Consider the following 27,060-nt stretch of genomic DNA (forward strand, 5'->3'; position numbering starts at 1 on the left):
ATGAGGACCTGGGCTTGCGTTTTGCTGATAGGTTTTGGCTACCTGTCCTTTACCTTCTCCGAGGTAGGTGAGAGCGGCTTTCTGCGTCCTCGGTCGCCGGGGGTCGGGGCGGAGCGGCGGCGGAGGGCACGGGGGAGCGGGCTGCCCACCTGGGCTCCGCGGGCATCTCCGCGCCCTGGCCTCGCCGGGAGCGCTCGCCCTGCCCCAGCCCCTGCGCGCCCCAGGCAGAAAGCAAGTTGCCATCTCATGCCTGCCAGAGGCGAAGGGGAATGACCGTGCATTCCGCTCCGGGGCTGCTAGCTGCCCTTAAAAATTATAAATAAATATATATATATATTCACGCCCCGCGGGTGCAAACGGGCTGCGGCTATTTGCAAGCAGCGCGGTGCGCGGAGCCGCCTGGCAGCAGCCGCCCCCGCGGCGCACGGCGCTGTACGGAGCCGGCCGCGGGCACCGTTAGTGCCGCGGGCAGAAGTTGGCTGAATCCTTCCGCCCCCCCCCCCCCCCCCCCAAACGCCCTTCCCCGGTTTTTGAAGATCACCCGGCTCAAAGCGGGCGAGGGTCGGGAGCAAGCCCGCCCGCACACGGCCGCTCGGGGAGGGGTTGGGGGGGTGGGCGCGGAGCCGCGTCTTGGGGTGGCTACAGGTGGCCCTGGTCGGGGCGAGCGCGGTGCTCGGCGCTGCACGGCGGCTGTAACTTTTCCCGGGACCGGGTCTGCTTGGCACTGGGAGCCGCGACGTGGGCGCTGGTAGGATGGCGGTGGCCCCGTGGGACACGGTCCCCCTCCTCCCCGTTGTCGCGGGAATCCGCGCCCGCGGTGGACTTCGTGCCCGCTTGGGCAAACTTCAGCAGCCGGTGCCCGGGGTGGGTGTCCAGCCGTCGAGCGGGGCTCGGGGCTCGGAGGCGCAGCTCTGCCGGGCACACGCTTCCCCCGGTCGGAGCCGTGCGGAGCTGCCCGCCCGGACGAGCCGCGGCGCAGTTCAGCGGGCGGCGCGCAGCCCCCGCGGGCGCGCCGGCGGAGGCGGCGGGGAGCGCTCCAGCGCCCGGTGGAACAGGGGGTGTGCGTGTGGATATTTTCCCCTGGTTCGTCCAAACACGTCCAGCAAACACCATGCACGCTCCATTAAACCCCAAACCCCCCAGCCCCGAAGCGCTAAATCCCCGGTGCTGCAGGGGCGGCGGGGGGGGGGGGGGGGGGGGGGGGAGGGCTGCGCGGTGCTGCGCGGTGACCCGCGGTGTGTGTGTGTCTTTGAAGGAGGCCGAGATCCCGCAGGAGCTCATCGAGCGGCTGGCGCACAGCGAGATCCACAGTATCCGCGACTTGCAGCGCCTCCTGGAGATTGACTCCGTAGGTAAATTAGTCCCGTCCTCCTTCCTTCCGCGCCGGCGGCCGCCGCCGCCCCGGGGGGGAGGCACCGCGGGCGGCCGCGGCGCAGCGCCCCGAACGGCTCTCGGCGCTGCGGCGGCGCGGCCCGGGCTGCCTCGGCTCAGGGACCCAGGCTGAGGAGCCAGGCTGAGGAGCCAGGCTGCCCTGGGCAGGGGAGTTGTGTTTCGGAGGGAGGCGGCGGCCAAGGGGCCGATCGGGAGTTAAAACTTCGGGGGGTTCAGGGTGGAGAGGGACCTAGTGACCCTCTGTGTTTTCAGACCTCTCCGTCTCTCAGTGGAGAAGAATTTCCATAAGGTTTGTTGTTGGTCTTGCATTGCTCTGTTATCTTTAAACTACTGTCCTAGAGGTATTTAAAATATTTGAAACAATATTTATGAATGAAGTAATGTCTCTTCAAGTGCTGGGCTTTATTAAAAGGAAAATAAACCGTCCATGCTGATTTTAAACAGGAACCTGCATATGAAGCTTACCCTTAAAAATACACTTTTTTTTTTTTCCAAAAGAAAATAGCGCAGGGTTATTTTCTGCATCATTAGGCATGCAAATGGGTGTAGTGAGAACGTGCAGTTCAAACAGATCATTGCAGCAGTAAATCAGATTTAGAAGCACTGTATTACTGGGTTTCTTATCATTTGGTTTCACTTGATGCACTTTGTTCCTGGTGGTTTCTTCCCTTAGTTGGGAAAGAATAAACCCGGCACCTTTGATGTGCCCAAGGGAAACCTGCCTCTTTCTGAAGAGCAAACATGGAGATAAATGAATGAATTCTTGCTTGCGTTGGTACTGGGCCATCTCCTTTTAAACCATATGCTGTGTATTTTTGTGAAGTCTGTGCCACGTTCAATCACCTTCATTCAGTGTTGCAGGATCCTTCTAGAGTTTAACTCACTGCTTTTTGTATAGGGCTGTATTAATGAGCAGGAGCGCATTAGGAGCGTATTTTACAGACATAGCTTTCAATTTCCATGTGATTAGGGAGCGAATGGTTTCCCATTACACTGAAAATGGGAATATTTCTCTCTTGCACAATACTTTACCATGGAGGCTAATTACTAATTACCAGATTTTTTTGGCTTCGCTTTAATATTTTTGGAGGGCAGTGCTTCATCATTATTGCTTATCACTGCAATTAAAGACGCTTTCGCAACAGGGAAGGGGCATGCGATACATATTTCCCCACTGAAGACTGTTTGGGACCAGACAAGTGCACTGCTGCTGAAATCTTTTTCCCAGTGAACTCAGTGGAAGGTTTGGCTGCTGTTGGAGAAGGGCTGGATCTGAGCGCTAGCGTTTTAAAATGCTGCATGCTGCTTCTGCATTTGAGTCAGTATTCTGTAGCTACCAGAATACATTATTTCTTCAAATAATCCAGTGTAACAAGCACATGCTTCATTTTTACATACCACTTACAAGAAGAGCAAAAGTTCACATGGCTCCATTGCAAGAGAATCAAGCAGACAAGTGGAGCAATGTTGGGAGCTGAACAAATGAGTAGATGTAGTAGAGAAATTTCTTTCAGAAAATAATTATTCACCTCATGGCAAATATTAACCAGAGGATGCATGACCAAAAATTGGAAGAGGTCAGCCACAAGTTTACCATTTAATTTTGCTGTTTTCCTGCAACTTGTCAGTTTAGAAACCATTAGAGAAACAAGACACATAAATATTTTACTATTTCACCATGGAACAGTAATGCCTTAAGACATGAACTCAAACAATATTAAAAAGTAAAACCAAAACATTCAGCCTTTCACCCTGTTCTTGCTTACGTGGATGCTCTTTTTGCCTGCTTGCTGAGATTTATTCTGGGCTACACAGGCAGGATTGGATCTTCATAGGGAGTAACCGGTCTTTACTACCCACATTTACATTTTCTGGACACAGTCCTAAAGTCTTTTACTATCACAAGTAATTCTTATTAAGGGTTTATCAGAGTTACTAATGGAACATCAAAATTACCACCTTTTCTTCAGTAAACAGGGTCGGGCCTGTTTACTGTATTTAGTATTAGCTTGGATTGGCAAATCAAATGTTTTCTAGTCACCGGTGAGACGATATTTCTAAAATGTATTTCCTCAGGGCTGTAATTGCATTTAGGGAAGGGCTAGTTCAGCCAGGGTTTGTACAGTAGATATATTTCTATTTTATAGCATATACGGATTTAAACTGAGGCTCAGAATAAAAACACTCCAGTGATTATTTTCTCCCTCATTTTAATGCACGGTATTGCCAGTCCTTCTGCATGTGAGTAGTCCTGTTTAAACTCAGTGGGTGGACTCGAGAATTAAGAATGATCTCGTAGGGGAAGAGTTTGCAGGATCAGGCATGCATGCAGAAAATATCTGATATTCCTGAGTAACGAGGCAGAATCTGTGGAAGATGAAGGAAGAACAGCTGTTTTTCTCTCCTGCAATGCAAAGCATATATTTTTAATTGAAAAAGTAAGTTTTATAAGAGTGGGCAGGTTTTTCTTCTATTCTGACAGATTTGGTCTCTATATTGTAGTGCAGAGATGACTGATAACCCCCTTCATAAAATTAGAAACCACACCCCCAGACCATCTGGCATATTACTTAAAGAAAAACACTACCCAACATGGAGCTTATCATTGTATTCAAAAAAGAAAATCCAGGCCAATTTGTCAGAGCTGCATGTCCGATACAAGAGAAATCCCTGCAAAGGCAACATGAAAATTCTCTGTTCCTATCAGAAAACAGGGTCTTCATAATAATTTGCTGTGTTTGGGATCCATAGTCAGCGATGGAGTTTCGTTGGCGTGACAGTGAGCAGAGTCTGACCCTGTTTAAAACAGAAAGCACGCAGGATCCCAGGAAGTAGGCAGCTGTAGCGTGCAGAGTACAGTTTTACTACTAACAGACTAAATCACCGAAACGGGGGCATTTCCTATATTCCGCCTGTGCAGTTCTCTTTGGCTTAGCAGCGTGGTTTTTTCTCCTCGCGCTTCACCTCTCCCATCTGTCCTGTGGGAGGTAGAGTTCATTTCATCACCTATTATGTTTGCCTCCCGCTGGGAACAGATTTTCCCCCAGTCATCTCCCTGCGTGGGGAAATGCAGGGCTGAGTGTGCTTCTTTGCATGGTTTAAGGGCATCAACCACAGGGTCACCTTAGGCCATGTGAATTTAACGGCCTGTGATTAAGAACTAGCAGAGCAGCTTTTGTTAAGTGGAGAAGTGTTCTAAATTAACAGTATACTTTCCCGGAAAAGTGTTAGGTGGCTGCAGAGCTCAATCTATTGGAAAATCTTCTGTTGACTTTGTGGCTTTTGGTGCGGTGCTCAAATTAAGGCTGTTACAGTGCAGTGTGTTGGCTTTTCCTTGCGCCTCAAACATCGCCAGAGGTGGGCATCTGCCGTCTGTGTCCTGTGGTTTTCCTGAGACAGATAGAGGGAATACTCCTTCTCCTTGACAGTTGGTTGATCACATCTAGGTAAAGGGTAAATTAAACAAAACAGGATCTTGCAGGCTGCTACTTACATTTCCTTTAATAGATCCAAGTTGAACACTTAATGACATCTATCTCTGCACTTGGATGTCAGAAGGGCATCTTTTGCATCAGCCAGAAAGAAGATCAGACCAACAGATTGACGTTGCCTTGGGCTTTCTGGCTCTAGGACCAATTTGTAGGATGGACCGTTTCAGCTGTACCTTACATTGAATTCCTGAAAAAAGGAGAGAATGAGAATTTCCTAAAGTGCTGCTGTTGGTACTAGAAGTCTTGGACCTACCCTTTTTAGGTGCCCATCAAGGTGACATCTAGAAGGGTTTCTGTTAAGACTGCATGTGTTGGGGATTGTACCTCAGATGGAATTGTTTGGGAAGGAGATGGCAATGTGAAAGTGTAAATTGATAAATATAAAAGAACAGTAGTCTTAGGATGCTTTTCACATGCTTATTTAGTGGGAAGAGTAATCGCGTATTGGCAGAATGTTGCAGGAACTCTGTGATTTATACTCCATGACCCAGTGGAAAAATGCCAATCTGACAAAAAAGAACAATTTCAGCTACACTAATGGATTGACCAAGGCTAATTGTAAAAGAGTTTTTATACCCATCATTGATACGTTGTCAGTACATAAAAGATTACAGAGAAATTTCTTGATCGGCTGCCATGAAAACATTTTTTTATTATTAAAACGTTAAAGGAGAGCTGCGTTAATGTGGCTCCCTGCAGCATCCTCCCATCTTCACTTAGTGACAAGCACTGTTCAATTTCTAAACTAAGAACCACCCGTTTGTAAGCTTTCTGCTCTAAGCTTCATTCTGTGAGGCGCTAAGCACCCATAACTCCTGTTTCCTTTGCTAAGAGCTTATCCTTATTCTGCAACTTTATGCTGCTAAATCAGTACATTAGGGGAAAAAACTGATGCAAACTAGGTGTCAGGCTTCTTTCAAGTCAAACTAGAGAGTGCTGTTTGTAGTTACCGTAGCATCGTTGTTTTAACAAAATAAAGTCTTCTGGCCGCATGTCCAGAGTCAAGTGTGGGTTTCAAAACTGACTTTCTGATTTTTCAGTCCTGCTCAGGCAAGACTCCTGTTGACTTCAAGATTGCTTGAAGTGCAGTGATTTTCCCATTGACTTCATTGGAAAATGGAATTCCTTCCAAATGCCTGGGGGGATCAGGGGGACACCAGGTACCTTTAGCATTGTAGCATCTTCTGGCTTCAGCCGTGTGCTGCATAATTCTGTTTATTAAAAAAACCCACATCGACGCTGTGTCGATAGAAATAATACATTTTGTGTTGCATAATGCATTGAGGTTTGACTGGAACTTGTTTTGCAGTCTGCTGCGCTAGCTGTGTAGATCTCTTTTCTTAACCCCCACAGCGAGACATGAACTTATGAAATGATCTACATGCCTAAGATATGTAGCGAGACAGTGAGATACAGTATGAGCCAGAGGCCTTCTTCACCTTAGAAATCATCTTATAAGCAACACATGCTCCTCGACGTGTCATTTTGCTTTATAAACATGATGATAGAATATGGCTAATTGCAGCTGAGTTGAGCAGTTATATATAAGCACATGGCTTAACATATTGGTTAGCTGATCATACTATTCCTTTAGTCTTACCAGTTTCTTTAAACAAGACAGCAAGAAATCAGTCCTGTTAGAAGGGAGCTATGCCAGCGTGTTGAATGTGGGATTAGGACCTGTGGCTCAGGCTTGCCGTACGGCTGGCATCATCGATGGTTTCTCTTTTCAGCAAGATGTCTGTGCCCACCAAGCAGTTTGGATTAGAGGCATTAGTTTTGTGTTTAATCTTTTTTAAACACTGTTTGCATGTGGACAGAGATGCTTCTTGCTCTGAGCCTAGCTTGGATCTTGCACTGAGCAGAATTCATGCTGCTTTCTTTTGAGTATCACTTCATTGCCTCAAATTGAGGGGGAGGTTGTGACAACTCGAAGCTGCCAAAAAGGAGGTCAGTGTTAAGGTGTTGGGTGGCTGAGTGCTAGGAAGCAGAAGAGGGCTGGAGGAACATCGGAACGGATCCTCGTTTGCATAACGCCATTTGGGGTCAGGTGGATGGCCTGGTGCCATTGGAATGGGATGCAGGAGACCTGGCTCCGCTCTCCAGCTCAGCTGCAATCTTCCTGTGGGGTCTCGGGCAAGCCATTTTGTTTACCTCACTGATGAGTTTTCTGGAGTATGGGGTACAATAAAAGCAAAAATGAAATTCATTAGCCGTGGCTGTGTTACGTTACAGGATTGGGACTGCAAATAAGGCCCGCTATCAGCTAATCAGTTAGGTTCCAAAATTTCCCATCGAAATCGGTGGGAAACAAGCACTCTACAGAGGAAGTAGGAGCCAACTTATTTGGGTAGATTGAGAGTCTGGATTTCACACTGACTTGTCTGAGACGAGGATCTGTTCAACTGATAAGAAAAACAGACAGGACCAGTGGGTGATCCTGGCACTACCTCTTGGACCTCCCATTTCATCTTCTCTTAGCTACCTGTGATAGAATTTTCCAACAAGTGAAGATAAACCTCGAGGCACAGAGCTCTTTCTAAGATGCTGAATGTACCACTGTCTTCATGTCTTAACCAGGCTCTGCAGGTGATTTCACAAGCTGCATGCTCTTTAGGGCAGGATTTCTTGGACGGAGGAGAAAAGGAGTTGGTTGGTTTGTAGCGCGGACCCTTACGATGTGTATTACCAATAAAGCTGAGAATAAAACAAGTTCCAGGGTCACAGTCAGCTGTGCATACGAAACAAACTGTGAGTGCGACAGTGCAGGAGACAGGAGCGTAGGATGTTGGTAGCTTGTACAGAGCGTAGTTGAGAATTGTGTAATAGCCATTTACATTTTTTAGTGCACATCACAGTTTTCTTTGGAGCCGGCAGTGAAACCTTGAAACTCTCCTGTGACGTTGCAGAGGGCACTCGAAGCAGCAGAGTGCTAAAAATCTTAGTTCTGGTGTACTGGAATCTGTATGCAGTCCTCAGTTTGCTTACATCTTCCTGATCCCCTGTTTGCAGATTGTGCTTGTTGTTTTCAGAACCCCACTGCATGGGACACGACCTGGACTGCTTCACTTAACAAAGCCAAATAGTTGGAGCAGTTATTGTGTTGTTTTTTATGATAAATGAAATGCCAAGTTTTCCATCTTTGCTTTTTCTCATGGCCCTTTAACCCATGTGGTAGGCTTATTTAGGGAACAAGACAAGCCTGGATGCAGTCCCAGAGTTTGCAGTAGCTTCAGATGCCCCTCCAAAGGTTAGGATACTTCACAGGGGATTTGTTCTGCAACAGAGAGGCTAAAAGGAAACCCATGCTCGTTACTTCTTGCTTTTGATTCTGTCCTAGCACTGCCCTGAAAACCAAACAAGGGAAAATTTACAGAGGCAGCATTGTTGCTGTTGGGTTTGTAATACCATATTTTCTACTGTAGCCTCATACCAGAACTTCAGAAAACTTACAAGAAATGTTTCACGTGAAGTATTATTGTTCTTATTTCTACACCTTTCCAGTAAGAAAAGCTGAATGCTTTTCACATAGAATGCAGCTGTTTTACTTTAGATACGGGGCTGTGTCACAGAGTGTGCACTGTTTCTGGGGCCTTTCAGTAAAAGGGATGTTAGATTTAGATTGTACATGCTTATACATGACATTTAACGTCTCTGTCTTCCCTGCCTCATGCCCTTGCAGTTGCATTGACAGGAGTTACATTAGACTAATTGCAGCAGGATTTGGGCTTGTGCATATGAACAGCACAGATTTGTAAGTGTGAAACAGCACCGTAGCGACATCGATGCAAATAACGTCACTGAGTTTTAACGTTTTGTTTCCTGTTCTAGGATATGATGATGTTTCAGAAACAAACTTGAGATCTTATAGTGTTCATTCTGCTAAACATGTGCAAGAGAATCGTCCTGTGCCCATTCGCAGAAAAAGAAGCATTGGTAAGAAACAAGTTATTTGTACTTAGGGAGTAAAAACGGAGGGGGTGCTTTTGGTCAGCCAAGCAGGACATTTCACTGGAAAACTGTGACACACACAAAGGAAAAGGGCCATTTCTAGTTTCTGCCTTTCTTTTTGCACAAAACGAGGCATTGCCTGAGAAGCTGTCTTCTGGAGGATGTCCATAGGAGACAGACAAGCACAAATTCTTTACATTCACTTTCTTGTTGCAGCATGTTAGAAAGCTAGACCTTGGTTGCAAAATGCTGTGATATTCAATGTATAATTCATAGTGTGGGGAACAACTACAGCAGTGTGCTTCAAAAAACATCAACAGTTGGTACGAGTTTTCAGTACAGAAGCTCCACAAAAGGAAACAGCTTGACTCTTTATTCACAAGAAAAAAACCAGTTTATCCAAAAAATTAAAAGCCATTGACGGGAACGCTGGGGCATTGATTTCCGTCATTGTGTAGGGCACCAGGCATGTTTACAGGGGATTTTGTTCTTACTAAACAATAATGATGGTGATCCAACAGAGCCCAAATATAAATTTAAAGAGATGCTAAAGAATTTTAGAATAGGATTGGTATGCAGTGCTTGTTCGTCTGAATAGATCTGAGTGTTTTCCCACTCCATTTGACTGTGGAGAACGTCCATGATCTTATCTGTTATAGGTAATTCGGAGTCAATATGTTTGTCCTTTAAGCTCTGGTGGTACTCTGGAGATAGCACAGCATGCTGTCAGCGTGGATTTGCAGTGTGAATTGGCAAGTGCGCTTGTCACATTGAATGCCTCTAGAGAACAGCGGTTCTGAAACAGTCTGCTACACTTGGCACCTTACTCTGCAAGGTGTTGAATGCCTCCCCATGAAAGTCAGTGGGAACTGGATATGCTCAACAGCTTGTGGGAGTTGCCATCTATCTTGTAGTATTGTATCCGTTAATTTTCTTGGGTCCATGGCATTGGGGATTGAGAAGAAAAATTTTCACTCTGTTTAACTGACTGAAATGCATCTCTTTCAAAAGTAAGCCTAGATTTTCATGGTACAGGCACAGGCCAGGCCTGAACTTCTTGTACTTCAGAAGTAACTGAAGAAGTGCAGGCAGTAGTACTGTTTCCTGACACATGTAACCCAAAGCTATCACTGCTTCCCCTGTAAGGCAAAAAATCCAAGCTGCCTTTGGAGAACTTATCATCAGACAAGTTGTCCTTGCAATTGCTATTATTTTCTGGACCGTTTTGAATTATCAGCTTGACCTCTTAGGCAGTCCCTGGGTTGAGAACGATACGTGGTTTGGATTTTCCATGGCAGCATCATGCAGCAGTAGAGCTACTGTTTGTGATCCTCATGTGGCTGAAACCGTTGTCTGCAAGCTCACCTTACCTGAGCCCCAGCGGGGTATCAGTTTAGCTGCAGGTGTTTTGATCATGCTGCTCCTGTGGTTTTGCCTCACTAAAGAAATAACAAATTAAATAAAACCCACCATGTAAAAAGCTTTGGCAACTTCATTCGGAAAAAATGGCAGTTGCTTTTTGGGATGGCAGATGGACTGGACTCTCTGATATGGGGGTGTTAAGGTTTTGGAAGTGGAAACCCAAGACTTGAAAGTTTCGATATGGCGCAGATTGTTTCCCAGCTCAGCCAGTTTGGGTGTGATGCAGATATCCTCAGTGCAACTTCTGTGGTGATATTTGCCAGATATTGTGTGTTTCTGTGATAATATGTGTGTGCAGTGACCGGCCCAACGTTGTAAACCAACAGCTAACGTTACGCAGTCCCTGTGAGGCTGTATTAGAGGATCGTCTAGTCTGGAGAAGCCTAATGATCTAATCTGGCGTGGTGTCGCTTCTAAAGAGGCAGGGTTGTCTTATCTAATGGTATGTGCTCGGAGCTATGTTGGGAGCCAAGCTATTGTAAATCCTCGTTTTAGAGCTTGGCTTTGGGAGGGAGTCCAGCCTCCCCCTAGGGTAGCACACACAGTGTAGTGGTAGGCAAACAGTACTTGGCACCGACTTGTCAGTAGGCAGTGGGAACTGAGAGCACCATCTCAACCCCCTAGCTAAGGCTGCCACTCATAAATCGATGGTGTAAAGTATCTGGGTGCTCTGAGGTGAGAGCAGCTGCTCACCTGGAAGTGTGAATTTCTTGTGTTCGCAGAGGAGGCCATCCCGGCTGTCTGCAAAACACGGACGGTTATATACGAGATACCTCGGAGTCAGATTGATCCCACCTCTGCCAACTTCCTGATATGGCCCCCCTGCGTGGAGGTGAAACGTTGCACTGGCTGTTGCAACACCAGCAGTGTGAAATGCCAGCCATCGCGGATACATCACAGAAGTGTCAAGGTGAGCAAATCATGGCTGCAGAGCCCTAAGAGGGTCCTCTTAAGTCTAAAACCTCCAGGTATTCTTGTGGCTGTTCTGTATGACCTGGATCTTTATTATCCATCCTCACAGCCGCAGGATCAGGTACAATGTCCCTCTCCATTTTCAGTGAGCAGATGGCCTTTTCAAGTTACATGATCATTGGAAAATCTTGGGTTTGGATTTGATTTTCACAGGATTCCCTTTAGGTTTTTCTTCTTTTGTAATGAAAATAAAGTTGATTGTGTCTTTCCCATGATCTTGCACAGCACAAATCTTAAAGTTAAGAAGATAAAATGACTCAAGGGGCATTGGACTTAAAAAAATAAATAACTCACTGTGTGGAATGCTGTTTTCTTAATTAAATATTATGCAGCCTAAATTGGGCTTTTATATTTGACAACATAACACTTTTGATCTGAAAAAATGTGTTTCAAATTATCTTACCCCAGGGACAGAAGACTCAATGGCTTCATGCTGTATTTACTCATTAGACAGAATCCCCGTTGCAATTTTCCAGTAAATATTACGTGAAATATTTCTTATGTTCTTTCAGCTTCACTGTGTTCTAATTTTTATCAGTATTTAAACAAGTAATGTTGATTTACATCTGCGTGTAGGGGATTAGACTTACACTTAGCATTTGTATTGTTAAGACTCTGCGTTCTTGTTGCCCTGAGTATTTTAAGAGCAGGATTTAAAAAAAAACAGCCCACATTCTTGAACATAGAGTTGCCCAGCACAGCACACTGATCGCTGTACTTGCAATGAGCTTCTTCGTGAGCAAGGTGCTGTAAATCCTAAACACAAAATAAGGCATCTTAAGCCATTTCATTGTTTTTTATATGCCCAGGCACACATCTGAGCAGGATTTCTTTTTTGTTTCTGAACATCTGAAAAATATTTTCACCCCCAAATAAGCTGGAGAAACATCTGAACAGATTCCCTCAGTCTTTCCAAAAGTAATTGTACTTTATACTTGCTTGCTGCCCTTCATTTGTGGGATATGCTTTGCAGAAACAATTAAAAATTCAGAAAAATTTGGGATCAATAATTATTCGAAGGCTGAGAATAAACTGGGGAAGTTGAAGCACTACGGTTGTAAACCATTCAGAATAGGAGTTAAACAGCAAAGTGCCTCAGGTTTATAATATCTAGTGCTGTTGCCTTTGGATTCAATACAGCTTCCATTTAATTTTGTGTAGCAATTAATAAGGACAAAGCAGCTGGAGATGTCCAGCAAAGAGTTGAGCCGTGTATTGTGAACTTGCTGTTGGTACTTGTGTGTGACATTGCAACCCTGTGCTTGCTCCCTGCCCCTGCAGCGATGGGGAGGATCAGAGAGACAGAGAAAGGTTTAGCAGTCGAAGTCCCCTGCTGCTGGGGACACCGAGGGTTCCCTAGAAGCTGCAAACTCCACAACTGGCAGCAGCTTTGCAGGGGCTGCTTCCCCAGCGCACCACCACGTTAAAGAAATGTTAGTTTTTCATTCAGTCCGCTGATACGGTTTTAGTGCTTTTAGATTTGCATTCATTTTAGTAGAGCATAAGCTAAAAGTACACTCAGCTGAGCAGCTGCTTTTTGAGGCTGTGCAAATATATTGCCACCAGCAATATCAATATATGTCAGCCAGCTTTGGAGGACATTTTTTTTTTCCAAGCTCCAAGACAGCTCCAAACAGTCATTAAGTAGAAGGGAAAGAAAGGACAAGAGGTCAAGCAGGAACAGGATGTTCATTGTAAAGGTTGTAGGCTGACCCCACTGTCACACCAGAAGTCTCTGAACAGAATCCATATTTAAACCCTTCAGAGTCAGATCCTCTTGTAGCTTTGATATAATTGATGGTTTTATGGGCCTTTTGCCAGTCCTACGTTCAGAGATGAATGTCTGCTTGTGCCATTAAGTAGCTGGCCCAGAGCGAGGGTCGCTGGAAAGGTAGGGGGAGCGGTTTTGGAGAGCCTTCTCAGCTGCTCCTGCAGTGCGGTTGGAAAGCCGTCTTGTGTTTTCCCCTGATGTCAGCCTGCATAAAAGCCCTCTTTTGATTGAACATTGAAAAGGCTTTCCCCACTTCCTCTTCATTGACAAGGTAGTGAGATCATAGCTGGCCCATTCACACTAGAAAAATGTTCATCCAGAAAGGTCAGCAAGTGGGTTTGCATCATCCAACAGGCGAAAGCAAAGGGTGTTTTCTTTGTTTTACTGAGGGCCACTGTAGTCGAGGTTAAGAGACGGCTGTGGCGGTGTGGGAGGAGCAGCGGAGGTGCTTGTGTTGGGGAATTCCATTCTTGGGACATGATTCAAAGGCTGTAGGGTTCGGGGATGTCCTTACTTTGCCTTCACTGAGCTTTGGTCAGTGAAGTGCCATTAAGGGGCTTGTGGAATTGGAGCTGTAGGGAGGCTCCAAGCCAGGGGTGTTGGTGGAACAGCTTCCCCGAAACAGGTCCTTTAAGATTTTCCTTTCATGGCATAGGTTAGTGAAAGGTAGGTTTGCCCTGCACGGTAACAGAGTGAGCTTATGGGAGCGCAGCTTCCTGGTCCTGAAGCCATCTCTATTCAGCAAACTGTACCTGTACAGCACTGCAAAAATCGGACTGAAATAACGAGGCTGTTTGGGAGTTGCTCTTTGATAGGAAGGAGAGAATTGAATTTCTCTCCTGCTAGACTAATGGTGACAAGGATTGGTGAGAGGGGTGTTGTCTGTTACAGATGTATTTCCTCCCCCATCTGCAAAACCATTTTAGTAATATCTGCAGATTCTGTTGCTTCCATGCAGCGAGATCAAGTATTTACCAAGTACCAGTTTATTTGGGAGGTTTCTGAACGGAGTCTTCCTAGTAGGTTTTTTGTAACGTCGAGCATGATGTTCTTAGTTTTTGGTCACAGCAGCAAAAATACCGTTAATATTATAGAGCAAATCCTGCCTATACTGCTTATTTTGAAGAGCCAAGCTGAGCATTATGTTTTTTTGCAGCAACGCTCATTACCAAACTAAGAAACAAGAGCTAAATCACTGCATATACCTCAGCTTTGCCTTCTGCTTGGCCTTGGGCCATAGCCATACCAGCTTTAGCTGTTTCTGAATATTCAATGTTGAGCTGATTTGGGGCAATCTAACCCAGTAAATTCTGTAAGAGGGAAAGACAGAGAAAAAGAGCCAGAAAGGAAGGAATGCAGGAGCAACTCCTCAACTGTCATCTGGGAGGTGTTCAGAGAGGTTTCGAAGAGAGATGGAAAAAAAAATGTAGGAATTCAGAACAAGTTGTTCAGCAGAGCTACCCAGCCTCTGAAGAGGTTAAAAAGGCCTTGCAGAACAGATTGCGCGTGAAGGTAAAATGGCTGTATGTAATGTTTGCAGGTTTAAGAACATTTTTCTTCAGTGACTGTTTCTATCATTAGGATAAAGAGCACTTTGATTTTAGCTGTGGCTTAACTGGAGATTACTGCCAGCACTTAGTGGGACCTGCCGGCAGGACCAGCTGACAGGTATCGAAGGCCAATTTCAGAATGGGAGAAACAAGGGAAACTCCGATACGGTGAAGACAAGACAGAAAACCAGAGGCGCCCTCAGAGCGCAAGAGAGGAACCCTGCCATCACACGCCGCCTGGCAGAGGGCGAGCTCTGGCTGCTCCTGCTCAGGGAGAGAGGACCTAGAGACCCCACAGCGGCCTTCCCACCCCGCCCCCGAGGCGGGGGTAACGCGTTTGCTGCAGCACCCTCCCGCTCTGCCCCGGGACCCTTCCTCCGGCCCTGGCTGAGGCACCGCCAAACCGCCCCCTGAGGCTGCTACCGCCGCCGGCTCACCCTGCTGCCCCTCCTGCGGCGCCTTCCCGGCCTGCCCCGCGGCCGCCTCGGCTTCCCGCGCTGCGGGGACTGCGTTTCCCAGCGAGCCCCGCTGCCGTGAGCGGCCGCCCGCCGCCTCCCCGGGGCCTCTCGGGGCCGCAGCCCCCCCACCCGGGGCTGTGATGGGGCTTCTCCTTGCCCCGGGCACTGACAGGGCCACCCGCTGTGCCCGGAGCAGTGACAGGGCCGCCCCTCTCTGCACTGACAGGACAGTGCACCCCTGGGCCTTGCCTCCCTGCAGGGAGAGCTCTCACTGCCCCACCCTAAAGAACTGTGCATGAGGCAGGGATTTTGCCAGAGGAGTGCCCTGTAAACCTCTTTAATGGGTATTTTAGGATGGGTGGCTGCCAGGCTCTGGGGCGGTTGGCCTCCCTGCCGCTTCCCAGCCTGCCTGCGCTGGGGAGGCAGGCACAGCTGGTGCGGAGTGTGCTGGAGGGCACCGCGCCAGGCCTGCCCGCCGGTCCCTGCAGCCGTGCCTCCCGGCCTGCGAAACGCTCGGGGACTTGCCAAGCTCCGCAGGATCCCTGATCCCTGCTCAGTCCTTCTGGTGCCTTTATACCCTCTTGACTTCCGTCTTCCCTGCAGATCTGAGGGCTGTAAAGATCACAGTTGCAAGGTGAAGGTTCGTTCTACCTCCATCGTATCAGCAAGCATTTAGTTTAATACAGAAGAAATAGGTGCTTCCAAAACCCATCCTCAATCAGTTGCTTTTTTGTTTTATTTCCCGTCTTGTATTTAGCTATCAGCCATGAGTTTTGCTGTTATGAGGAATTTTCTGCACTGAGACTTATCTTGCAAGTTCCTGCGCATGATAAGTTTTGGCTTTGTGCTGGAGGTATTTTGAACACTTCTGTTTACAGACTTGGTTTTTTCTGCTGTTATTCTCTGATTTCATTCCTCCTGGAGAAGCTCTAGAAAATGTGTTCCCGTGACGTTTCCCTTAGGCCACATATTTTAATCAGATTTGTTTTCTTTTTACTTAGCCACCACACTGTACCACAGGATAGTACCTAGAGTCTACAGTGAGGCACATGTGGTGCCACTGATTATGCACCATTTTACTAAGCTAGTCAGTTATTTCAGTGTCTTTTTCTTAGAGAGTTTTTATACAGTGATATTTTGTGGTTTGGAGGATTTGAGGATTTTTAGTTTTGTTGTGTTAGAGACAAGTAAAAGAAGCTAATGTTGGTTTGTTGGGGACTGACCATCTCAAAGCATTTGGTCATACACTTGAAAGTAACTGTACAAGATGAACACCAGGGAGGAAAATACAAAGAAGAAAAAAGATGCTAACACAAGGCCAAATCCCATGCTGTAAGCATAGCTATCCCTGTTCATACCTACTGAATATCTGACCTGCGACCTTCATCATTTTAGATTAGCGTCCTGTATGGCAGCAGGTATTAACAGATGACACAGGCACAGCAGTTTATCGGGTTTGTGCTACTTCAGTTTGAGTATTTGCAACATCTTACAAAGCAGCATTTCCTTTAACTTGTGTAGCATGAAGCAGGGCAGTGGAATGTATGCTGGATTGTATTTTAACTACAATGCAGTAAAAAACCAGCTTTAAATTGCTGCATAAATTCATTATGATCCTATTCTTCAAAGTATTCTCTTTTTTTTTTTTTTTTTTTTTTTTTAACTGTTGTTTAATACCAAATAGCCACAGGAACTGCATATATCTTTCAGTTTGGAAAACCAAACAAAACAAGGAACGACTTTAAAAAGCTTGATTACAGTTTATTTTTGTTGCATGTAATTTTCAATAAGACTGGTTTATTCTAACAGCTGTAATAAGCGTGGCAGATCTGAAAGCTGTTTCATGATTGCTGGGTCTCTTTCTTTGTCTCTGATGGTGGAGGTGTCTTAATTACTGTTTGTTTTTGTAAATTTTAAGGATTAGTCATCCTTTGATGCCAGATGACTCAGTTGTACTGTACATTTTCAAATCTTTGCGTTCAAAGGCTTGATGGAGTTGGGTTCTGATAGGAGATTTTGAAATGTACTGATTCGACCCATAGTTAGTCTTTCAGCAAAAGCGTTCTTGTATGTCACGGCCAGCTCTTAATCTGTTTATGTGGAGATCTGACAGTTTTCTAAGATACCTTTTAATGTGGAAACTTTCGTTACTGCATCTGTCTCTCTGCAGCTTTTGTTTGCTGCGTAAATGAAAATCGTCTCCAGGTCTGTTGACACAAGAGGTGGTGACTAAAATGTGGATCTGAACTCCTCGCTCCATGAAAGCAATGTCAGATCTCCCACTGACTTTAATAAGGCCAGGATTTTGCTCTAGCTTCTGTTACTGTCATTCAGAGGTCCTTGGTAGTTTGTGTCCACAGAGAGTGTTTCTGGGAACTGGAAAACTGATGTTTTTTTCCAGCCACCACTTTCATTTTGTGACAATGTTCTTCTGGTTTTGGGAGGGCCAAGGAGTGATTTTCATAGTGTGAAGATGGATTTGGAGCATTAAATCCCCACCAAACACGCAAGTAAACCATTACCAGGAGAGTCTAGTGTAGTTGCGGATGCTCTGTTTGGTAGTAACTGGAGCCTTTGGTTGGATCACGTAGGTTTTGTAGAGACAGCCAGCCTCTCTTGTCCTTCTGCTCCCTTATCTATCTTACGATATGCATACCTGTACTTTGCAGTAGTCTTGTTTGCTGTGGCAGCCACATTGCAGCCCCCTTTTGTCAAACGGCAGATAAATTATTAGTAGGACTGAGAAGCTGTGATTTCAGTGATTTCCGTTTCAAGCAAATGATTATCAGCTATTCATGCAACGTTTAACACCACTGTAAACTAAACACTGGACCCCTTACACGCTGTCTAGCTCTCTCTCTGCCCACGTTATGCCATGTTCCCTTGCATGGCCATGGCCACCATGCCTGTTACACTTAGCATGAGTCGGTGCCCAGCATCCCACAACCCATTCAAGTGCCCCAGCACAGCAGTGTTCCTGCCCCCTACATTGTTCCTCCTCTCCTGGCTGCCAGCACCAAGTTGGTCAGGATGTTCTCGTGTTCAGTATCCCCCCACCCCAATGTCCTTCTCTTCTGCATTGGCGTCCTTCAGATGAGAGACCTGGTGTAGCCAGAGCTTCTCCAGCATGCGCCTTCCTCCAACCTCACCTTGCCCTCCAGACTGTTTTTTTAAGGATGCAGTGCTTTGGTCCAAAGTGGAGCAGTGCAGTTCGTTGGATTTGAGAGAAGTAGCATACGTGCCAGCTATCCAGGATAAAGCCACAGGCTGGAACCAGTTTGCAAGTGGTAGTTCCCTTGGACCTAAAAACAGTGCATGGGAGCTCATGTAAACAAGTCCCAGCTCACTGCAAGAAGTAAACAGAGATTGCTGCTTTTTAAGCTGATATTCAGATCCTGGTTCTGTAGAGTTGAGCACTTCACATTCAGAGGGCTCTGGAGACATCAGTTTGTAAATTATAAAACTTATTATGAACCAACCTAATGCTTTCAGTGTTAGCCTTCAGCTTAAGAGCAGTGGTCAACATGTACAGCAGGTCCTGCTCAAAGTGGCAGTCTACAAGAACAACCACTGGTTTGCATCTGTCTAGAAGTTTATTGTGATATGTGTGAAAACTGAGTTGCTTAAAGCTTCCAACTGAAATGAGTGGGAAATTGGTTTTGTCTCTTGGGGGAAAAGAAAGTTGTTTCAAACTGTTGAACTTGAATAAACAAATAGTCTGTGCAATAAATAGTTACAGGATGCAAAATTATGATAAAAAATGATTAATATGCTAATGTTTTCTAGGGGTTTGGCTACATTAAAAAATAAAGATGTATTGTTACTGTCATCAGTTCTGCACAATAACTATGTTAATGTGTCTCAGTACATCCCTCGTGATATTTTGTAGGTGGCAAAAGTGGAATACGTTAGAAAAAAGCCGAAATTAAAAGAAGTTCTGGTGAGATTAGAAGAGCATATGGAATGCACCTGTACATCATCAAATACTAATTCAGATTATAGAGAAGAAGAAACTGGTATGTTTTCATTTTATTTTTGCATCAATGCTGATTTCACACAGACCTTATTTTTATGTTAGTAAAGAATGTAAAGCAAAGTTTGCTTCAGTAGAGGAGCTCCCAGCTACTTCTCTGTGTGTTGAAGATAGAAAATTAGGGACAGTTTGTGCTGTATAAAGAGTTTGGATTTGAATTTCTCATTAGGTTAGCCTTTAAATAAACATAAATGTCCAATAGTGTTCAGGTCTTGGTTAACTAAGTTAAAGGTTGTCATGTTGCAGCTTATTGGTTAAACCTAAATTTGCCTTACCAAGACAACATTTAAGTTAGCATGGGGAAAGATTTGTGGGGAAAAATACTTACTTTCAATGTGACTTTCATAAAACACCTAAAATCATTAGCTGAGATCCTGTTACTAGAGTGCTTGACACATATTCAGGAAACCCACTGCAGCAGAAAGGACACCTCCCTTTCTCCTGATTTTGGTCGATGGCAGCCTCAAAAGTTTGTTTTGCACTTCTGGTGGGAATTTAGGGGTGCAGTAGACCCAGCCCAAAATTAGAGTCAGTGAGGAGCAGGTAAATACAGGAGGAAAACTTCCCCAAAGGTGATGGATTTTGTAGGTGGCTGGGTAAGGAAGGGTTTTCTGTACTGTCTCCACCCAGCATGGAGACATAAATCTGGTCTAAGCAAATGCAAACTTCAGTTGCTATGTACAAAGCAGAAGAATTAGAGTTTGTATAAAAGGACTAAGTTAGGCCTCTGCTGTGATTTTATTGGACATCAACTTATAATCTGAGCTGAGTGTTTTAGCTGAAACTAGGTTGAGTTATGAGTAGACAGAACCATGTTTAAAATGGTTATTTTTATGTGTGTATGGTTTGATATTTTTTCTATGTTTTCTATTTGGAAAAAAGTTTCGTTACATCAATTTCAGTTTTCCAAAAATGTCTTTAATTGCCACAGACTAAGCAGTTGAGATTTTCAGATGAAATATTTCTTTTTGATGTGTGTGAAAAATGGGGTAGTGTTGTTATGGAAGAATACAGAATTCTAGGATTTAATTACTGATAGGGACAAAACTTGCACCAGCAAGTGGATGGCGAGCTGAAAATAGCTTAACTACAGAGCTGAAAGCAAATGTCGAATACTGCATGGTTACAGTAATTATAGATGGATCTTGGAAATGACGTATGCAATGCCAACTTCGTTTATTATTTCTTTACTTTTGTATAATTACTTTGTAAACGGAATGTCAAATCAGCCGTTATAAAGTTATTACTTTAATGCAAAGGATAATGAGATTTCTTTGAAATGTAAACGGTTTGAGTATTTATTACTTCAGTGTTCAACAAAATGCATTACCTTAGGGCTTTTTACCAGCCCTGCCCTTATGTTAACAGGAAGGCCTAGGGAATCAGGTAAAAAACGGAAACGAAAAAAGTTAAAACCAACATAAAACCTACTGGAACTATTTGATATTCAGGTAGGACCTATATGCTGAACACCCTAATAGCACAAGTACTGGAAAACTTAATCAAATATCATCACTTCAACTTAATCACTGTTCAAAATCTTGACACTTGCTACCTCAAGGCTGCAAAAAGATTAGATTTGATTGGCTTTGATAATTCTACCTGCTGGTATTTTTCCTTTAAGCTCCACATCACCATCAGCATCTTACATTCTTGAGCTACTTCCTTTTCTTGCCTTTTTTGTTTGTTTTTTTTTTTGGAGGGTGCTAATACTTCAGCTTCTGAAATCTCAAGTTCCATTGCCTCTGCTTTCGTTTCATTATTATTGATTTCTGAGGTCAAAGCATCACATAATAATGCATGAATGAATTGCCAGGTTACAAATTGTTGTGTTCCCAGTCATTGGCTGTGAAACATTGAGTGTACGTACAGCAAGTACCATTATATGCGTGACCATCAAACCCATGTTTCGGTATGAACTGGGATTGATGGTACATGCACCTGGGGTGGTCTGGTGATCCGCCTGCCTGACAAGGAAGATGCTTAGAAGTACCATTGTTTTTTGCTTTGCAGGGCCCAGCGTTGCTTACAGCAGAAAGTTAAGATCTTTTTTTTGGTCTGTTTGGTCTCAGTAGGATGATGACAGTCAGTCATCAAAATTCATGAGGTTTTCAGTGTAGTGAAAAACTAACACCCTCACAGTGCAAAAATGACTGAAATCCTTTGGCCAACATATTAGCAATGCATGATGATGGCGATACACATTCCAGATTAAATACAGAATTTCCGTTTCTTAATGACTTCAAATTATGTAAACTGCAGCACTTGCAATTGATTCTAGTATTTGGAGTGGGAATGATTTGGATTTTGCAGTGTATGTGCCTAACGCCTGGATGATGGTGAATTTAATTTCAAGCACCTATTTTTGCACATAAACTCCCGATGGCAGTTTTCATTTATACTGATGTTTCGTTTCTAAAGAATGCTAAACTTGGTATCCTGTTTCAGATTAACAGGTATTTATTGGGAGTAGTATGATAGAAGCAAAGATTTTCTAAAATTCAACTTTAAAAGTGAGCATGTAAACTCAATCAAAACAGCATTTAGAACTTCTTGTCCCAGGTTAGTGACTCTTCATGCAGAACAGTTTTTTTTAAGTCATCTACTTAGAGGTAGGACCTTTGATTCTAATCATAGAGTTATTGTATCTTTTTTCTCTCCTGCAGATGTAAGGTGAAAATAAGCTAGAAAAAAAACTTCTCTCTGGGACATGGATGTACATGGTTTGTTACATTCCTGAACCTACTATGTATGGTGCTTATTGACTGTATACTTTATTTGTTCTCCTATGTGAACTGACTCAAAAGAACACTTAATGAGAACAAAGAGACAATGTACATTTGTTTAATGTGACATCAAAGCAAGTATTGTAGCACTCTGTGAAACAATAGGAAGCTTCCCTGTCCAAAAAAGAAAAAAAATGAAAGAAAGAAAAACAGAAAAGAAAAAAAGACAGTTGAATGAATGGAGGATACCAAAAGTACTCAAAAACATGACAAAAATCTAAGTGAATAGTGGATTTCTGTCAGAGCAGTCAACGGTGCTTTACGTCAAGAAATGTGCCTGCGTTCTTGATGAAGATGGATGGACACTGGTGGACTTCAGGCACAAAAAAAGCAGGAATGTATGAAATGATCAAATGCCACGCGAACACTATAGAACAATACATCCTTGCTTGGTGGTGTTTTAAAAGTCTATACAAAAAAACCTTCTGGGGAGCCTTAAGTGGATTTTTTTTTTTACACCATAAAGTGATTATTAAGTTTTCTTTTTACTCTTTGCCTAGCTTTTTATTATCTCTTGGACTACATTTGCCAATAACACATATAAAAGACTGGTATAACAATAAGCAGAACACAAAACATTATGGTATTTCTCCTAGTGGGATGCGAACTAATGAGATGTATTAAAATAAAAATGGTATACCTATGCATAATTTTCTAGACGTTTCTTGGTTTATGTTCCCCAACCTCCCCCGTAATTTAAAGCATTACATAAAAAGAAAAAAAAGAGAAAAAAAGAGAGATGTGCGTAAACAAATCATAGGATATCCATGCAAAAATCCTTTTTTTTCTTTAAGACTTATGCCAGTTGCCTACTAGTGATACTGTGTTAGCAATTGTCATTCTTATCAGCATACAGATACTTCTATTTCACATGTTGGAGTTGTGTGAAATGTACAAATTCTTGTATCTGCATTGTACAATGTCATGGTGGCATGGGTACTACCTTGCTGCAAATATTTGAACAAAACCTAAAATTCTTTATTTTTGGTAAAATGTTATGCTTTATGTGTATTCAACAGAAATATGTGTTTTTGTAAAGGTGAAGTTTGTATTTTTATCTAAAAATTAACAGTTTTATATACCTGAGAAAGCCTGCTATGTTTTCTTGAACCAAAAAAAAAAAAAAGAAAAAAGAAAAAAAAAAGCATTTTGTGGTCATATTTTTGTAGTAGAATAGCCCAAATAACATCAGAATCTATTTTAACTATAGCAGGGCAGATAAAATACTCTGGCACCAGCTCCTATGTTTTCAAAGTGCCAAAGGATTAAATGTTCAGTTCCCTGTGGATTGCAGTGGGAGCCACATGGCTAAATCCTTCTGTACTGCTTTGGAAATTTAGGGCTGTGCCAGATATGTCATGGCTACTCACTTGGCCAAAATCACTGCCCCGCCCCAGTAGTTTGGATTATGTACCCTTTGTTTTATTTGGATTATCACATTGGATATGTAAAATGAACTACTGGATTCTTTTATTTGTGAAACATCTACAAAGAGATGAAAGAGTTTTCTTAGTTTGGAACGACAAAAAAAGTTTGTCTTGAAGACAGTGTTTCCACTCAAATAAAAAATATCTTCAAATGTGAATGAACTGCAGAACCTTAAAAGAACAGATTTTTAACCTTTCCATTTCTTTAAATATAGTTCAAACATTCCCCTCCTGTTCCTGTAGCTATGTCCAATTTCAACCAAACAAAGCAATGTTAGCTAACAGGCATTATTGGCTTCAGATGCTAATGCAGAGATAGAGTTAGTCACCGTTCTATTTTGTGATCATTTTCCCAGTGTATTTGTTGAGCACCAAAACTGGAAATACATTTAACTAAGATTGTCTGTGCTTGTTTTCCACTAAGTGTACTGTTCACAATGTTATGCACATGAATGTATGTGTCTGCGTTTAAGAAAAGTGTATAAAATGTAATTTATATATTTATGTTTCAGTGGGATGCCAATAATGTTGCTCCGTTCCTTTTTTGTCTAAAAGATATCTAATGAAAAAAAAACATATCCATTAAAATCATGTAGATGAAAAGCATTATGTGACCCACTCAGACACTGTGCAGGTATGAAAGAATGTCAGAGTCACTTAAGTGGAATAATCTGCAAAACAACTTTTTGAGAGTCCTGTGGTTGCACTGGCATTAAGAAGGTTGCATTGAGATGTGTGGGCCAGCTTCCCTGGAATAACTCCATTGAGTACAATGGAGCTCTGATGATTTACATCAAGAGTGAGTCTGGCCCTATAGTTAAGTCTTGGAAAAAAAGCAAACTGAGAGGCATGCGTTTTATTGGTGCCAGCAAATAAAGGTGTTATGCCAAATTCAGAAAACCAGGAGAGAATGAAGACTGAATGGAGTCTTTTCCAGTAGTCGTTTGTTTGAGACTTGTAGTCTCGAGTTAATTTTGTTACCAGGAATGAAACGCACATGAGTCTTTGTTCTCAAGCACAGTGTTTATACAGCATGCAGCAGAAAACACAAAAATCTCAGGGCTATATTCTCAGCTACTATAAATTGGCAAATGTTTTCAACTTCAGCAGTCCCTGAGCTAATTTACATCAGATGAGGATCCAGTCCATGGTTTTTAAAATACGAGGAGTAGTGTCACTTACTGTAGTCCAGCTGAGATACTTCCTGCCACCCTTTCGAACCTTGCAGGCTATGGTGTTAGTCCTTCTTCAAAGTGGCAGATACAACCAGAAGGAACAGTGACATTAAAGGTTGTGACACAGGAGACATGAATTCAAAGTTAAGTTGGACATTTCAAGGGCCATATCCTCAGCTGGTGTAAATCACCATCACTCCATTGCCTGCAATGGAGCTGTACCAGCTTACACCACTTGAGGGGCTGGTCCCTCATTCTTTCTCATCCTTTCACTACTCGGTCCTGCAGGGATCTCTGATGTTGTGTACGGTTAATGTAATCCTGTGTTCTCTAATACTTAAGCACAATAAGTGAATATAAGAATGAGTGTCAGACTTAACTTTGAATGTCCAAGCTCTGAAATGGTTTGTTTCACCATTGTGGCTGTAAATTAAACAGTTCTCTGTGCATTTGTGAATGCCGTGTCATATCTTCTTCCGCTGTCTACTGGAGGTGGACGCCATGTGGACTTTAAAGTACTGCATTTGGAGTGTTACAGGGAAGGGTGTGAGCAGTGGGAGCCACAAGGTGCCTGATTGACAGCTCTGTTATTTGTGGGCTGGGGGGCTAGTAGGGGACTTAATGAAGGAACTGAAGATGATAGTTGTTGTAAGTCATGTTTCCGTACAATCCTTCCAACACCTTGTTTTTGTCCTTGCGCATACTAGGTAGAGATTTGAGGATAAATGTTTTTCTGTTTTACATTCTGCAGTCACTTCCTCCGTTCAGAGATTTGGAAGTTGTTGGTCTGGTGTAATCTTTTTTGAGGTCTTTTCTGGTCAGAAAGTGTATGTGTAGGGGACTGCCCGAAAATAATTTTGGAGTTACAGTATGGTGCATGATCACTGATTGTCTAGTCAATTATTACATTTAATTCTGTGCTTCATCTTTCCAGAGCTGCCCTTCAGTTGCTTTTGTTGAGTGAAATCAAGGATTACGTGCCAGTTTGCTTTCCTTTTCTCCTGTCCTCTGTCCTGCTTGGCATCTGCTTTATTAGACAGTGCACGGTGACTGCAGGCAGTTGCTCCTCTCCAGGCCTGGAGGTTCCTAGGCAGCTCCAGCACTTCCGTGTCTTTGAGCTTAGGCTTTTTACTCTGCTTGGAACAGCATCTCACGAGTCTCCTCCCTCCAGCGGGCTTCAGCATTCCAGCTATGAGGTTCTCTTGGCTGTCCTCCTCGGGTCCATGTTGCCTTTCTGTGGTCTACTTTCAGATACTCTCTGCCTGACTTTCCCATCCCTCTGTTTCTGTCTCAAAAGTGATTTTCCCTTCGTAGGATCTGTCTCATCATGTATCTCTTCTCACTCCTCCTGCCTGACAGAACAGCCTTTGATCTGTTTATTTCCAAATCAATTGCTTTATCTAGGCATGTGCCTCGAGATCCTGTCTCCCAGGCCTACAGGCCCATAACTGACCCCCTGTGAAGGACAAATGCTGTTGCATAGAGACGTGTTTGTGGAGAGAAAAGGATTCATCTTTGCATTTGGAAAAATACTTGTTACTGAAGGCTCCCTGCTAAAGCTCTGTCCAATTCCAGCAACAGTATAACTCTGGAATCGTGGTATTGAAGCTATTCCAGACATCTGACAATTCAATTAAGATCAGTGACCCTGTTTATAGTTTAATTTGAAAATGTACCCAAAAGCAAAGATGAAGTTTCAAAGCTACCTCAGATTTGCATGCTCATATTTTACTGTAAATTGAAGGAAGTCATGTTTGTAGGCCTCTTCCATGGCTTTGAAAATCTTACTCTGGATATTTATCTGACCCTCTCTTGGGCTGGAAATTGTGGTTGCTTTAAAACAGAAACAATGTGGAGGTTTTCAATTAAATAATTTCCTTGGTGTTTATAATACATGGCTTCTAGTACTAGCAGATCTCAAAACCAGAGTGAGGTAAAAATCATTTAAACCTGTAAGAATCCCACTTAAGTTTGCTTTAATTTCAGGTAACAGAGAAAAGCCTATCAGTGTTGCATTCCTCAAAAATCGGCCTATGTTTTGTATTTATTCTTCCATTTAATTACTGTGTGTTTTCCCACATTTTAATAGCAAGGTGTTATTCCATGTCTGAGCTTTTCTGTGCCTCTCTTTGCTGTAGCATCTCTGCAGCACAGCCTTGAACTGGTTTGTACTCATACCTCCTCTGAAATAAAGAACTATTGTTATCCCATTTTAGGCGAGACCGAGGCATGGAGAAATGACTGTGCAAGGTCACACAGCAAGGCTATGGCAGAACCAGGGATAGGACTCAGATCTGAGTGCTCATCCAGTGCCCTAAATCACACGACCATCTTCCCTTTCCAAGAATGAATTCTTGCACCCTTAGAGCTAAATACTGAAAAGATTGAGGGTAAGTCATTTTGCCTCATTATTGTGCATTGGATACATGATCAAAAAGCACTGCCATATCATCAGAGAATGTAGTGACTGATGAAAATCCAGCTTTCTGCCCATGGCATTATGCAGCCTTTTATGCTATCATGAGCTAGTCATTTCCTGCATCTCTAAGGAGTCAACCTTTCGTGACTTACAGTGAAAATTATGCGCATAGAGCAAATAAAGATGCAGTTTTTATGGGAATTTACAAAAAAC

The 27,060-nt window shown here is 43.5% G+C and overlaps 1 protein-coding gene across 2 annotated transcripts; it reads left to right on the forward strand.

Moving 5' to 3' along the window:
- Nucleotides 1-26,778, forward strand: PDGFA (platelet derived growth factor subunit A). 2 transcript variants are annotated; one of them, XM_086473116.1, is made up of 6 exons: nt 1-63; nt 1,256-1,352; nt 8,715-8,819; nt 10,979-11,166; nt 18,897-19,023; nt 26,645-26,778. In XM_086473116.1, exons 1-6 carry the CDS (start codon nt 1-3, stop codon nt 26,776-26,778), a joined length of 714 nt encoding a protein of 237 aa, XP_086329242.1. The 2 variants fall into 2 exon arrangements, with proteins under 2 accessions (XP_086329242.1, XP_086329243.1); XM_086473117.1 differs by lacking the exon at nt 26,645-26,778 and adding an exon at nt 20,409-20,464.
- The last annotated feature ends 282 nt before the right edge of the window (nt 26,779-27,060 follow it).

This window comes from Leptosomus discolor, chromosome 14, assembly GCF_034619465.1.
Source record: "Leptosomus discolor isolate bLepDis1 chromosome 14, bLepDis1.hap2, whole genome shotgun sequence".
Lineage (NCBI taxonomy): Eukaryota > Metazoa > Chordata > Aves > Leptosomiformes > Leptosomidae > Leptosomus > Leptosomus discolor.